At 40.3% G+C, this 16447-nt stretch overlaps 1 protein-coding gene across 2 annotated transcripts in view; it reads right to left on the reverse strand.

The window, feature by feature from the left end:
* Positions 1-16447, reverse strand: part of LOC130922583 (uncharacterized) — a 32757-nt gene that overhangs the window by 3458 nt on the left and 12852 nt on the right. The window contains exons 4-5 of one of the 2 annotated variants that reach the window (XR_009064541.1): positions 3803-3921; positions 3613-3738 (exon numbers count right to left, since the gene is read on the reverse strand). Coding sequence is in view for 1 of the 2 variants with exons in the window: in XM_057847427.1 (XP_057703410.1) it covers positions 3613-3921 (309 nt within the window). In the remaining variant the exon portion in view is untranslated. Of the gene's footprint in view, positions 1-3612; positions 3922-16447 lie in introns of those variants that run through there. The other variant, XM_057847427.1, reaches the window with a different exon arrangement.

The raw sequence follows: 16447 nt of genomic DNA on the forward strand, positions 1-16447 counted from the left end.
ATTGCATTTTGTTACAAAAGAAAGGTCAGGATACGAGAAAATACAGTACAGTACAGGTAGTCCCAGGTTTACGAACGAGTTCTGTTCCTGCGCTGGTGATGTAACCCGGGTTTCTGCGTAAATCGGAATCAACCCTTTAATTACATCTAAACACCCTCTAAATTAAAAAAAACTATCCAAAAACATGTATTATACATCATTGTACTGTCTTCGCCAAGACGTTGAAGCTAAATCCTAGCTAGACAGCGAGCTAATGACGATGTCAGACGTCCGTGTGGTTTGCTAACTTTTGTCAGCTGCTCATGACATCAACACTTGCAGAATGAAACTAAAATAAAATAAAATCAGTCGCAGCTTCAATAACAGCAATTCAAATTTACGTTTACAATTAGCTAATGATTCAGCAATAACAAACGATTAGTATCCTCTAGAGCAGTGATGTTTTGGGGCTGTCGTTGTGCAACATGGACTTTCAACTCCCTCCACCGATTTTCTATGGGGTTGCGATCTGGAGACTGGCTAGGCCACTACAGGACCTTGAAATGCTTCTTACGAAGCCACTTCTTTTTTGCCCTGGCTGTGTGTTTGAGATCATTGTCATGCTGAAAGACCCAGCCACATCTCATCTTCAATGCCCTTGCTGATGGAAGGAGATTTTCAGTCAAAATCTCTCGATACATGGCCCCATTCATTCTTTCCTTTTCCTCCAAACACGAGAACCTGTGTTTCTACCAAAAAGTTCTATTTTGGTTTCATCTGACCATAACACATTCTCCCAGTCCTCTTCTGGATCATCCAAATGCTCTCTAGCAAACTGGAGACAGACCTGGACGTGTACTTTCTTCAGCAGGGGGACACGTCTGGCGGTGCAGGATTTGAGTCCCTGGCGGGGCATTGTGTTACTGATAGTAGCCTTAGTTACTGTGGTCCCAGCTCTCTGTAAGTCATTCACTAGGTCCCCCCGTGTGGTTCTGGGATTTTTGCTCACCGATCTTGTTATCATTTTGACGCCACGGGGTGAGGAGGGAGTTGAAACGCCGTGCTGCCCAATGACAGCCCCAAAACATCAGTGCTCCAGAGGAGATCTGCATGGAGGAATGGGCCAAAATACCAGCAACAGTGTGTGAAAAGCTAGTGAAGAGTTACAGAAAACGTTTGGCCTCCGTTATTCCAACAAAGGGTACATAACAAAGTATTGAGATGAACATTTGGTATTGACCAAATGCTCATTTTCCACCATGATTTGCAAATAAATTCTTTAAAAATCGAACAATGTGATTTTCTGGGGGTTTTTTTTGTCACATTCTGTCTCTCATGGTTAAGGTTTACCCATGTTGACAATTACAGGCCTCTCTAATATTTTCAAGTGGGAGAACTTGCACAAATAGTGGTTGACTAAATACTTATTTGCCCCACTGTATCAGTTAGCGTCAGCACATCATCAAAAACAATCACATAAACTCGTCCCAAGTATTCGACCACAATTGAAAACGCACAATGAACAGCACAAATGAGGTTACATACAGCCATTGCCTCTGGATGCTTCACAAGCAACAAATGTACGCGCGAGCTGTCACCTCATCACACGGCTGGTTCCTCATTTGTGCGTGTGCTATGGGCTGGTGTGTAAATGCTCTCACATGTGGAAGTACAACCTGCTCTACGCTTCCTGCGCCAAAATAAAAGCATGCGTCACAAAACAAAAGTCAACATTTTAAAAAAATATATTAAAAAAAAGACAAAACTCAGGCGTCGTAAAGTCGAAATCATGCAAGTCGGGTATGACGTAACCGGGGCACTACATGTACTGTAAAAGGTGTGTATGTATTTCCTGCTGTTTTTAAATGTCGCAACATAAGATCCTGCTGCCCTATTGGTCATAACCGTTCCCTTTATGCTTCAGTAACATGATTATTTTCTCCTATTACCCTATTGTTGATGACATTTCAATTTGGGTGTCGCAGTGTGATGGCGCGCACAGGCGCGACGGTGTTGTTGTTATAGCTGCTTGACGTCTTCATCCAAAAAAGCACGGGTCTCCACGCGTTTTTGTGTCACCAAGAGTAAGATAGTTGATAGGCACTCTCTTGAAAGAGAAGGAAGGTAATATATTTTATTTTTCTATTTTCCTTTGCAGTTAGGTATATGGATTGATTCAAATGTGCTTGGTTGTTGTTTCATTCTGGGTTTACCCTGATTATTAAGTGCAAAGTAGCGTTTCAGAAGTGCTTGGAATGGATTAGGGCATTTACATGGAAAACGCGTCTCTGCTTACAGAATTTTCAGGTTACAAGAGTACAGTGGTACCTTTACATACGAAGTTAATTCGTTCCAGGACCTTGTTTGTAAGTAGAAATGGTCGTATGTCGAGCAGGATTTTCCCATAAGAATACATTATAATTCCATTCATTAGTTCCACAGCCCAAAAAACTACACTAAAGCCTTAATAAATGCTGCCAGTACTATTGCAAATAGCAATTACACGGAGCAAAACAAATAATTTATGAATAAAAATCAGAATAATAATATTATCTTGTTGGTGCTGGTAATAATAATAATACCTTTAATAATGTAACAAATCGGGTTCTAATGCGCTGGATGTGTTCTGCGTGGTGTACCTGACTTTGTGGCTGACTTGACAGAGTGAGAGAGGACTTTTTACTTTCACTTTTCATGTTCAGCTGCGACAGACACTAGACGTTGTGTTGCACAAGTTCTGAAATAAATGTTTAAAAACCTGACGAAGCTGGCGATTTTTTGGCGATGTTACCTCAATAATAATTGTCACCTTAACTTTTAAAGACTGGTGAACGGAGGTCGTCGGAGGACCGTCCAGATCGTAGACATCCTACGGCCGTATTGTCAAGCCAGTTAACCGACGCGCACACCACGCTCATATTTTTTTATCATTTTCATCTTCATTTCAGTGGTAAGCATCACCTTTTTTTCCTTTTTTCACCACCTGCACTAACATTCTTGGAACCCACGTTGATTTCTCTCAGACGAAAATCCGCCGTGCATCCGTCTTGCGAGAAAACAAAAAAACCGGCGCTGTCATAATTCGACGTATTTCGAGCATGTCGTCGGATGTAGAAACAAACGGCGGTTCAAATTTTAGGTCAGATGTCGAAAAGATCTTGTGTCGAAGCGATCGTATGTTGAGGTACCACTGTATAACAGACTTTACTGCAGGGGTGCCATGACGTCAATCACGATTAACCAGTCGATCGCAACACTAGTGCGGGTAGCTCACGGCATCAAAAAAAAAAAAAGATAATTACGTTGTGTGAGCAACATATGAGGTTAAAAGCTGGGATGCAGATTTTTTTTCCGTATGCGTTGTCGTGAGTATAACTGGACTAGGTTTATTCTTTTTATCAAGTGTTTGACTGAAAACTGAACAACTGAAAGGTCTTTCTCCTGTGTGATGTCTCATTTGTCAGAGAATGTTTTCTTGCAAACAGAGCAACTAAAGGGTTTCTCTCCTGTGTTTTATCAATGCTGATTAATGAGTGCAACTTTTTCCACAATGTGATCAGGTTGTAATTTGACACCTTTTTGAAGTTTCTCTTTTGGCAAGAGTTGTCTCCTTTTGAGAGCTTTTTTCATCACCTTCCTCATCTGCATGGCCCCTCAAAGGTTCTTCGTCACTGCCTGCCAGTAGAGCAATGTTGTTGTCTGCTGATGTTTCTTTATGGTCTTCTCCATTTGGATTAGGAAGACGAAGTTGTGGCCTTTCTGTTGATTCGTGCTCATTAGCATTATTTTCCGCAGAGACACCGGGCAGTGACAAAATGCTGACCTCCTCTTCTTCGTTGTCTTCTGTTGTTACAACAGTGATCGGTACTGGATTTTCTTGCTCCACACTAAAGCCCCCAAATGGTAGCTGAGGGGAAAGCTCCTCAATCAGCTGATACAAAGCTGCAGGAAAATCAGACAAAGTATCATTACTGCACTGCAAAGGTTTCTACTGTAAAAGTAGTATATAGTTTTGAGTATGTCAGTAGGCAGAGATGTCCTCTTCTAATATTGACCAATCTTGGCCAGAAATTATTCAGAAATCACAGCAAAATCTCTACAGTTGATTATTGAGTTTGATCGGTGTTCATTAGGGTGTTGTTTTAGTACTAGCAGTGTTATGATCGCTCTTGGAGCGGTGTAAAATTAGTGAGTTGAAAACAAACACCCCTGGCAGAGTTTTAATGTACTCCTAGCAGAGTTGATGAGTCACACCCAGTTTAAGTCTACGTCTACACTAGGACAGAACCTGGCCTTAAAGGTGCAATTAGTTAGACAATATGGCATGTCGGCAACACTAATGTACCTCTAATCTGTGTAAGTTGTTGCACGGAGTAGTTAGCCGGCTAATATTACCGCCGCTTAATATCAGACGTCTGTCTCCTTACAACGATCGGATGCAAAGGAAGTGACGTCATGGAGCTTGCCATCTCCACTTTTAGTGCAGCATGATGGCATTGTAAACAATGGAGGTGGACGATCAAGACATTCCTGCTTTTCTTTTCTTTTCCACAGCCATTGTTTACATAACATTTGTCAGGAACCTATGTCTCGGAGTCATATCTGGCTCTTTCGATGAGTGCATCAGCCTCCCCGTCATTACGTAATTTTAAATGTGGACATGAATGAGCTCTGATGAGCTCATAATGCATTCACATATTTTTCTTGAACCTTCAAACGTACGTCACAATAATATGCTTCAATTCAGTGCCCAATAGTGGTCCTCCCATCGCGGATTACATGGAGATGAGCGTTACAGAGCTCATCTCACCCATTAACTCTCGGATTAGCCAGCAGCGGTGCACAACTTAGTGACTGCTGGTAAAAGCCGAGCGTGCCCTCCCTTCATTCTCGCTCCTGTGTGATGCGTTCAGTTGCGTTCATGAAAAAAAAAACGTGATCACAAAAATGAAGTTCCCGACCCCTGGTCTAGAAGGTCTAGTAATTTCGAAATTTTCTGCCGGCGAGTAATGAGTTTCCGGCTCAGAGGTAAGCAGCGCAGACAATGACGCAACACATGAGAGGCTGCTCCTTCCTATGTTTGCGTATTGCGCAAATGCTGCCGTACCTTGCAGAAGTGGGAGGGGGCCTGAAACGCACCTTAAACCTAGTTTGGACAGGTACATAAATAGTCGCTAAAATACCTTAGAGACGTAGCCAGAGGCGTCGCCTCGCATTTGGCAAACCAGGCAATTGTCTAGGGCCCCCAGCCAAAAGGGGCCCCCTGAGGGCCAACAGATTTAGCACACACAGCTTTACTGCACTATCGCAGCGACAAGTGTAAGGAGTGTTTCAATACCATGGAATCATTTGGCAGATTATCTAACGATTCTGTTATCACTCCCAATCAGCACTAACCATGTCACATAGATCATACATGTTTAAGAAAGTCCAATCGACTAATAATACCACATGATTGTTTAAAGCGTGACTCTCCAAGTACTCTCAGGAAAGTCCTTGCCGAGTTGTTTTACGTTGATTTCCACAGGCCACCTCATTGTTCATGTGACTACTTAAAGAAATGGTGATTTTTCCAAAATAGTCTATTAATGGGTCTACCATATTCCTCATCGAATACACTATAAGAAAAATATAACATACAAAGTATATGCATCTAAAAAATCCTAAAAGATTTTATCAGCAATTTTAATACTCCTTTTAGCAAGGTTCCTTGGGTATGCGTACATTCCTATAGCAACCAGTCCTGTTATTGTCCTACGTCACAAGAGCTGCGTATTCTGTGAATAGAATAGAATAGAATAGAATAGAATAGAATAGAATAGAATAGAATAGAATAGAATAGAATAGAATAGAATAGGCGTAAGTTGCGCATTTCGAGCAGAGGACGGCCACCTGTTAAAATGTGTGCGTCCATGAACGAATGTAAGTACATCCATATGAGTCAGTGTAAAGTGCTTAGTTTTGGCCAAGATGACCGCAACTGCACGCAGCGCGCACTCACCCCCCCCCCACCACACACACACACACACACACACACCTTTGTGTTCATTATACTGCGCGAGTATGTATGTGTGTCACATGACTCAGAAGGGCCCCATGTTGGTTGTTGCCTAGGGCCCTTAGCGACCCTTGCTAAGTTCACCTGTCAGAAAACAACTGTTAGGGCTTCTGTGCATTGAGCCACACTACTCCTCCACCCAGTGTGTGTGTGGGTGTGTCAACATTCTGATTACAAGATTGGACAGATGAGTGAACCTGGGACCACGTGGTGTCAATCAGCATACATGTGCCAGTCCTTGGCCTCATGTTAAATGAGTTATTGTGCACACAGTTAACATTTCTGCTTTTTTTATTATAGTTAGTCACAAGATAACTTCTGTCTAGTCAACCTTTTTTTTGTCCTGGGCCACGGGGTCCCCATGTAGTCTATGTATTCTAGTCTATATTCTATGTTACTTTCCTGCCCTTCCCATCCGCTGAATCCGTTTTCCGCTGAATAAAGCGGGTTGCCAATACAGCAATTGGGGGAGCAGCTACCAACCTCAACAAAAACTACATCGACTTCCTGCGTGTTCTTTCTGTAAAGCTAGGTGTACATGAACTTAGCTTCAAATCGAACATTTTCTTGTCCTTTTGAGTCGGGACACAAAATATCTGGATGATGCCAGTGAGAACTACCGTCGAATCTAACCCTCACTTCATCACCGGATCATTGACTCAACTCCACGTTTTTAATCCAGCCTTATCCAGCTTCTAGTATCCAGAAAGTCCCGGATCAAGCTCAGTTTGCTTTTTGTTTCCCAGATGCAGTATAACTGCCTGCTTCGTGTAACATATATTGCCGCCCAATCAAAACCTTTAATAAACGTTGGTTACAACTGCCCCCCTTTCTGCGCTTGGGTCGCCCGCTCATGCAGAACCTTAAAGGGGAAGTTCAGGAATTTTTGACATCCAGAACCTCAAAGGGGAAGTTAAGGAATTTTTGACATTAGGTTTAATCTTCAAGTTAGCGGGGGGTTTAATTAGTCGGTTTCAACAAATTCAGTGCAGTTTGTTAGTCTTTTTTTTTTTTTTTTTTTTTTTTTAAACCTGTCCTGTTAAGCTGTTTGACACGGAGAATGGAAGTCTAAGTGCCCAGATAATCTGAACAGTTTTAATGTTTCACATTGAGAGTCATACATACTCCCATTGTGATCACTCAACATACCTTGTTTATTATGACAAAGCAGCGAACAGGAAGGGGTTATGGGGGAACAGAAGAAAGGAAACACAAGAGAAGAAAGAAAACCACAAACTACAACAAGAAATACATTGAACCACATCCCATCCACGCACGAACCTAAACAGCCCGAAACCAGCCAGAGAGGGATGATCCCAAAGCAATGCCCGGACACACCTTCGGCCGGCCCACAGACTTAAAAAACACTGGACACTGAGATAAGACAGATTTGCTGCTCGGAAACATTTGCTATGTAGCCTTGCTTTGGATTCAGCATTGTTCCCTCCGTCGTCTGTTTTTGCCTTGTTTTTGACCATTGTCGACGAATAAATTGTCAGCCTGTTTTCAGTGAGTCTTCTTTAAACTTTGAAACATGGAGTCAGTACAAAGGGTTAAAAAAGAAGAGAACGCGCGAAGTTCCGCCTTCCCGGTTGGCACACGCGAGGCAGCATCGGCCGAGCAGCACTTGTTTTGGCTGTCGCTGTTTCCGTGTGGGGAGGCGAATTTCAACACTGCACTGTAAACAGAAGCTTAACAAGCTAATAAACTGTTGCAAGCAACTATCAGATGCATACCGCCACCTACTGTACAAAAGTGTGCTGCACCCACTTGAAGGCATGATGCTCCTGCTGTTGGTTTTTATTGGTCAATATCTTTTTTACCTGCCTAATCTTGATTGTACTCGTGTCGCTTTCTCTAGTGCTCAATTACGGCATAGTTGCACGGGCTTATCGATTGCACCAGAGGCATGAAAACAAAACTATTTATTCACAATGAGAATAAAGAAGACAAACAAAAGTAATGTGTATAGCAGACAACAATTTGAAAAATTGTGGAGTAAAAAGTTAAGATACGCGCTGTTAAGTTGGGTAAAAGTAAAAAGTACTAATTCATATTTGTACTCAAGTAAAGTGCAGATACACAAAAAATGTACCAATATTTCAGTCACAAAGTACTTTTACTTTGTCGCATTCCACCACTAGGCTCTGATATCTGGAAAGCTGGGATTGCCTGCTGACCTAACTCTTCCAGCTGCAGAGTACAGAGGACACCAGCCGCATGTCTTTGTGGCTGATGAAGCCCTTCTGTTGGGCAGGAACCTCATGAGGCCCTTTTCTGGTCGAAGCCAGCCTGAAGCAAAAATGACTTTCAACTAGACTTTCCCGTCCAGAATGTTGGTAGAAAATGCCTTTGGCATACTTGCCTCCCAGTGGAGAATCTACAGGCACGCAATGGAAATGCGAGCTGCAGTGGTGGAACTGTGGATGAAGGCTTCTTGTATTCTTCATAACTACATAAGGAAAACCACACCAGAAACAGCTGAAAGACTGAATGCCATAGCTACTATTGATAGCCATCGTCTGCCTGATGTGAGCAGACTTTCTGCCAACAACGCAGCACGAGAGGCCCTTGCAGTGCGGGAAGCATTCACCCCCTATTTCAATATTAAAGGTGCATTTTAGTAGCAAGACTGTAAATTGTTGTAAGTCTATCAATATACCGCAATGTAACCCTTTGCATTTTCTGTAAGCGGGCCCTTTATTAATATTCTGTTTTTATTCAAGTTCTACATGAGTATTTGGTTATACAGTCAAGTGAAAAAATTAAGACACCCTATGGAATATCAATCATCATATCATACCTAATATCAATTTTAATAATCTTGAGCGATTCAAGTAATAGAACTAAACAATTAAAACTGAAAAAAAGATTATTTTTTTCATAACTTTAAAATATAATTTTAAATAAATGCTATTTCTGTTGGGGAATAAATTAGAACACCCCCCATTCAATCCCACTTAAAATGGCTAAAATAACACACAGGGGTATCACATCAGACGTACATCATTAGAACATCATTACCCAGTGTTTTGAAGGAGGCTTGCCTTATTCAAACTTCGCATTTAGTTTGGCGCACCTCTCACTGTTGAAGTGAGAGAAAACACCATGGTGAGATCAAAGGAGCTGTCTGCGGCCTTCAGAAAGAAGAATGTGGACACTTATGAGTCTGTTAAGGGATTTCAAAAGATCTCAAAAGAATATAAAATCAGCCATTCCACTGTCCTGAAAATAGTCTACAAGTCAAAACAACTGCCAACATGCCCTCAAGATGCTAAAAGACGTCTCCAAAAACCCTCAAATGTCATCACAGAACCTACAGCAGGCTCTTGCTACTGTTGATATGATATGATATGTTGATATATTAAGTGCATGCCTCTACAATCAGAAAAAGACTTCACAAGTTTAACCTTCATGGGAGGTGTGCGAGGAGGAAACCTTTGCTCTCCAAGAAGAACATTAAGGCCAGACTGAAGTTTGCCAGAGTGAATATAGACAAAGACCAGGACTTCTGGAATAATGTTCTTTGGACGGACATGTTTGGCATAAACCCAATAAAGCATTCCAGGAAAAGAACCTCATACCAACTGTAAAGCATTGAGGTACAAGTGTCATTGTTTGGGGATGCTTTGCTTCAGCAGGACCTGGCCAGCTCACCATCATAGAAACCACCATGAATTCTATCGTGTATCAGAGGGTGCTTCAGAAACATGTGAGATCATCTGTGAATAAAATTAAGCTGAAGCAAAACTGGACCCTGCAACATGAGAATGACCCAAAACATACCAGTAAATCCACCGAGGACTGGCTGAAAAGGAAGAAATGGAGGGTCCTGAGAGAGCCGAGTCAAAGCCCAGATCTTAATCCCATTGAGATACTGTGGGGTGATTTGAGAAGGGCTGTTCATACAAGACACCACTCAAACATCGCACAGCTGAAAGTATTCTGCGATGAGGAGTGGGGCAAAATTTCTTCAGACCGATGTCAAAGACTGGTAGGTGGCTAGAAAAAGCATCTTACTGAAGTTATTCCAGCCAAAGGGGGTAACACTAGCTATTAGATGGAAGGGTGTACTAGTTTTTTCCACGGTTAGAATATGCATTTTTGTTGATATATTTGGTTTAATGAGTAAAACAATGTTAATTTTAGTTGTTTACCCGCAATCGCGTAGTGCACGAATGCTATTTTTAGACCGTAACGTCGCCATCGTAACTCGGACGTGGGTCATCATAGACATGCTCTCGCATACAATCCATGTTATTTCTGCTTGTTTTCTCTGGTAATCTTTCAAAAAAGAGCATGCCAATTAAACACTGCTGCTATGGAACTTGTAGAAATGACTAGACATTACGACATGTGAAGGATGTTTTCTTCATACGTTTCCCCAAACCAAAAACTCGGAGGAAAAAATGTGAAGAATGGATCAACTTGCGTGGACGGCCGAAAGACCAGTTTAACGCCAGCAAGGTGAAGCCATTCACATTTCATATGCAGTAAACATTTTGTTGGGGGCCATGGTCCTACAGAGGACAAAGAGGTAAGCCATTTTATATTTTTACTTAATTTTTAGCATGGCGTTTTGATGTGCTGCTTCCGTCTGACAATGAATGACCTGAAAAAAATTAAAATAGTATCTGACTGCCACTGTTACCTTTTCTGTTGTTAAAAAAACTTTAGCAAGGGTGAAATTAAATAAATTATAGAATTAAGATTTGTTATTTTCGTTGGCTGTCACTGAGTAGTATTTGCAATCGCAACACAAAAATAGCTATGTAAATTGACCCCAAGAACGGTCAGAGACGTAAGACAACCAGAGGATATAATATGTAAGAAAGACAGGGCATATGGAGGTAAAGGATAGCTTGTCGAAACAGGCCATTGTCAGTGGCATAAGGCAATGCACACAAGAAAAAGGTGTCAATAAAAAAGCTAACTCTGGAGCAGGTCAGCTCTTTTTCCCGTCTTTTTCAGCCCTCGACACTCAAGCCATCTCTTTAACTGAACATTTGTATGTTCTTGCACATCTTTACCAGTAAATTTGGCACCAGGTACATCATTTTCGGACAGAATTGGTAGGTCTAGCTCAGTATACTATTTCCATGCATTTACTATTAGCGACAAACGGAAGGTTGACCCGCCTAGCAACAATTTCTAAAGTCATGAATATTAATGAGCACCATAGTGCTGTTTGGGACATCCTCATTTGTGTTGGAATTATCAAAGATGGATCAGGATAGGATTGCCTTTGTCACCCTTTTGGCAAGACGATTGATTCTACTTGCATGGAAATTTCCCATCTCACCCTCTCACACGCTTTGGATTAAATCAATCTTGAATTGTGTCCGTTTAGAGAAATCCGGTATACGCTCAGTGGCTGTGAAAATAAATTCTATGCAAGGTGGACCCCTTTCCTGGTGTATGTTCAGGCCTTGAATTTCCCTCAGATTCCGGAACATTGACTTGTGCTACTTCTGTTGTTTTCTTTTGTTTTTTTTCCCTCTTTCTTTTCGTTAGTGACATACAGTATGAGGCCGCTCCTCCAGCTGGACCCAAAAGCTCATATATTTTTTAAGTATACATTGTTCGATGCTGATTTTTGGGGAGTATAGTGCGGGGCAATTTGTTACTGCTGAACTACAGAGACATTACCCTAACATACAGTATATTTTTATGACCGACGAGGTGCTGTTTGCGTGTAGAAGTGTGCTTTTTTGTTTTGCAATGAATGGGTTTTTCTGTTTATTTCTTATTTTTGTTTTAGGGGGTATGTCCTCTTATATATTAATGTCACATAGTTTGCAAGTTTGACTCCATTGTTCAGGAATGTATGTACAATTTAACTGGTGACTGGAAAACGAAAAAATTTTTTTTTTAATTTAAAAATTAAAAAAAAAAGAATATTAAAGAGCAAAAGTGACATGTTGCTTGCGGTACGCCATCAAATCACCTTCTTTTCCCCCAAAAAATAACAAAACAAAACAAGATTAGACATTGAGATGTGAACATTTCTTTATAAAGAACTGAATATTTAATGGGGTGTCCTAATTTTTTCACATGGCTGTATATGGCGGAAAACACAGACAAGACTGAAAAAGCAGTTTTTGCTCTTGCACTCCTCTTTAAAAGAAACTGCTGTATTTTAAGCCAAAACAACTGTTGTGTTTGATAGAACAATATTTGTATATGCTGCCATAGCAGATTCATGGCACATTAAGCCCCCGAACTATATTTAATTTGCCCGTTTTACCGTAAAAACCCCCGTTTACAGACGTCACGCAACCGCTTCTGTTTCAACCCAGCCATAAAACGAAGTGAATTAATTATATTATTCAAAATGTCTGTCGTTTACTCGTTTTTAGCTTAAAATCATAAATTGATGTCTCATATTGCGTTTAAAAAAAAAAAAAAAACGACTTTAGAAAAATTATTCACTCACATATTTTAAACTTTTAAACAAATTATGTCGCAATAAAAAAAATGGCGTCTGTAAAAAAGTCAAGGATTTCTACCTCATAACTATCGCTTAATTGTATTTTTTTGTTACTCTCGCATTTTCTCTGATATGTTAGATGATAAATAATCGATCCAAACAAAGAAAAATTGAAGAAAAAAAATGTTCAAAAGGGTAAACATATGAAAAAGAAAATCTCAATCACTCCTTGATGTCTGCGATTTCTGCATCGCGACCCTTGTTATATCACCATGTTTCAACTATAAAATCCCCCCAAAAATCCAGCTGTGGCCATTCACAGCTTTGTCTTGACACTCAGCGATACATGCTACATGCAGTTTTTGGATCGAAACGAGGTAAGTATGCGATAATATCTCGTTAGAGTCATGGCGTCTGTAATTCTGCTCTCGTGTGCTCTCACCTCCAGATAGGGTTTTGCTGTTTAATTTTTTTTTTTTTTTTTTAATTGCCCTCCTGTTCAAGATTTTTCTTCCCCCAGAAAATTGAGATTTTAAGCTTTCCAATGACGTAGCACACGTGCATATCGGACAATTTCAAAATTTGGGCAAATTGGGGGTCTCAGAGCGGAACTTCAAGTCACCTAAGTGTTTTCCGCCATATATTTCTCATTTTTGTGGTACTTTAAATCCACAATTCTGAATAATCTCTGGACAAGGATTGTGAATATTAGTAGTGGATCTCTCTGACTACTCACACAATCAAAGCTATGCATTTTACTTTACCAGTATTTAGAAAAGGAATTAAAAGTCCTACATGTGAACTTTGATCAGGTTACAGTCCTGTAATTAATGGTTTACTCATGTTATAGTTTATTGTATCAATGACCTGTTTCTATTAAAATCACTACATCTTTTAACCCCTTCTTGCCAAATGTATCACATTTGATACACTTAGAATTTCATTATTTTGAGACTAATTCAGAATTTTTAAATATCTTTCTACAAAAAAAAAAAATGGATGCAAGTCAACTCATGTATCTGTAGGTTAAACAGGATTTAGCAAGGGTTAGATATTAGAGCACTTATTACACATAATTTTTTTTTTCTTTTTTACAAATTTGAAAAAAAGGTTTCATTAAGACCGTATTTTTCAAATTTTGTGATTCTCTGACAATTGCTTCATATTGCAGGCATTAAAGGGTTAAAATCACTACACTATTGTAATTCTTTTACCGTAGGCTAATTACGGGCACGGGTTTGTGTTTACTGAATGATTATTATTGATGATGATTATTATGATTAAAAAAAAAAAAAAAAGTTTTTTCCCTCCAAGGTACTGGTACATGTACTTCCAACACCTTCCATGAAGTGGGCCGGTGTTGTGCCGAAAAACAGCCGCCCCGCGTGAAATGTCCCCCCTGACGGGAACGCTTGTTTATAACGCATTATTTGAGCGTTTATTTTATTTATTTATTTATTTATTTTATTATTGAGCGCCCACATGTCACTTGTACAAACAGCTTTTTCTAACCAATCGATGGACATGGAAACGATTTTCTTGTGCCATGAATATGTATTATTTTACTCTGCTTGAACTAATAAATGTCATACCAGTGTGATTGTCATTGGGATATGGTCGTGAAAACAGTGGCGCCACCAGGAGGTGGCCACGGCCACCCCTATAAATTGGTTGGCCACCCCACTGGCCACCCCACTTGCCAGTATATCGTTAGATTGTTGTAGCATCAGTTATGCATTTCTTCCCAAATGAATGCATATATTTTGTTTTGTTAAATGTAGGGCTGTCAAATTTATCACATTAACGGGCGGTAATTAATTTTTTTCTAATTAATCACGTGAAAATATTTATCGCAATTAACGTATTCCCGGTACGACTCATTCACCTATTGCCGCAAACAGCCTACAATGACACCGTTTTACTTATATACAGAGATAAGAGGCAGAGTGGAGCATTCATTGGGGCCGTGCTTTTAATTGGCAAAAGCTTTGTCATCTCTCCCACAGCAACTATAAATATTGTGGGAAGCGACATGGGGAAGAATGACAGGAGTCGATCTTTTTCTTAACACCCTATAGAGTACCCAACGCAGAGAAGATATAGCATTTGCAGCCACCACACACAGTCATGGTCGCACCACGTCCCATCATGCATTTGGGCAGAACAGTTAAGTCGCTACAGTATCATTTACTGAAAGCTCAACAAATACACTAGATGGCAATATTTAGTCACAATATACAAACTCACATTTATCCTTTAAGAATTATAAGTCTTTCTATCCGTGGATCCCTTTTACAGAAAGAATGTTAATAAAGTTAATGCCATCTTGTGGATTTACTGTTATAATAAACAAATACAGTACTTATGTTGTTAGGGCTCGTTGATTACAGGCTGGAGACCAGACGGGGGGAAGCGACGACAGCTGCGAGCCATTAACATCAGCCGCCTACAAAAGCCTGATCGTCGTTGCCACTCATCGCCAGACCAACTCTTTCGGCATTCCCGTCAGTCACGTCCAGCACTCAGGTATTTACCGACATATATACTCCCGGCTAATCTGACCTTTGTTCCGTCCCAGGATTCCTCGTGCCTGCTCCCTGACCTGTACCGTTGCCTGATATCACGTCTACGCCTGCCAGCGACCACACGACGTGCACGTGTGCTACAACGACCCTCGACGCGCCGCTGAAAATAAACCTTGTAAAATAATAACGGAATTTTCCCTTGTCTGCTTTGGCGTCCGATTCCCAGCGCTTCCTAACATATGTACAGTATGTTGAATGTATATGGCGGAAAACACTCAGGTGACTTGACGTTCCGCTCTGAGACCCCCAATTTGACCAGAATTCAAAATTGTCCGATATGCACGTGTGATACATCATTGGAAAGCTTAAAATCTCAATTTTCTTGGGGAAGAAAAATTTTGAACAGGAGGGCATTTTTGAAAAAAAATATTTTTTAAACAGCAAATTACAGACGCCATGAATTTAACGAGATATTATCGCAAACTTATCTTGTTTTGATCCGAAAACTCCACGTAGCATGTATCACTGAGTGTCATGACACAGCTGTGAAGGGCCAAAGCTGGACTTTTGGGGGATTTTATGGGTGAAACATGGTAATATAACAAGGGTCGCGATGCAGAAATCGCAGACATCAAGGAGTAGTTGAGATGTCTATGGCAGCATATAGACATATTGTTCTATCAAACACAAGTTGTTTTGGCTTAAAATACAGCAGTTTCTTTTAAAGAGGAGTGCAAGAGCAGAAACTGCTTTTTCAGTCTTGTCTGTGTTTTCCGCCATATATCCGTCTTATCTTTCCATTCCAACAATAATTTACAGAAAAATATGGCATATTTTAGAGATGGTTTGAATTGCGATTAATTACACTTAATTAATTTTTAAGCTGTGATTAACTCGATTAAAATTTTTAATCGTTTGACAGCCCTAGTTAAATTTACACCTTATGCCTAATATACACATAACACAATAAAACAGAATTGTTGTGGAACTCAAAATATTGACTGGACAGTTATGGACTATGCACGTTAAATCATTAGTAACATCAAATATTACACAATACACCAAAGTATATCAGTAGCCGTGTCCTTAAGTCTTTCTGATAGTTTTCCCCTGACCTTTTTACGGCAATAATATAATGAAAACCTGAATTTATGGCTTTTAGTTTTGGCCACCCCAAGATTTTAAGTGGCCCCATCTGGCCACCCCAATGAAAAATTTCTGGAGGCACCACTGCGTGAAAACCTGTAGACTAATACATTTCTGTTCAAAGATGGTTATGTGGCCCAGTCCACGATTTGTTACTAAAATACAGTACTAGTATTTTGTGTAATTTATTTATTTCAAACGGATTTTATAATTGTAAATTCATTACTGTAAAGCGTCCATGAAAACATTTGATGTTTTCACCTCAATAAAGCGTGTCGGGTGGGGGGGGGCATTTCACGCAGGGCGGCT

Source organism: Corythoichthys intestinalis, chromosome 10, assembly GCF_030265065.1.
Source record: "Corythoichthys intestinalis isolate RoL2023-P3 chromosome 10, ASM3026506v1, whole genome shotgun sequence".
NCBI classification, from domain to species: Eukaryota; Metazoa; Chordata; class Actinopteri; order Syngnathiformes; family Syngnathidae; genus Corythoichthys; species Corythoichthys intestinalis.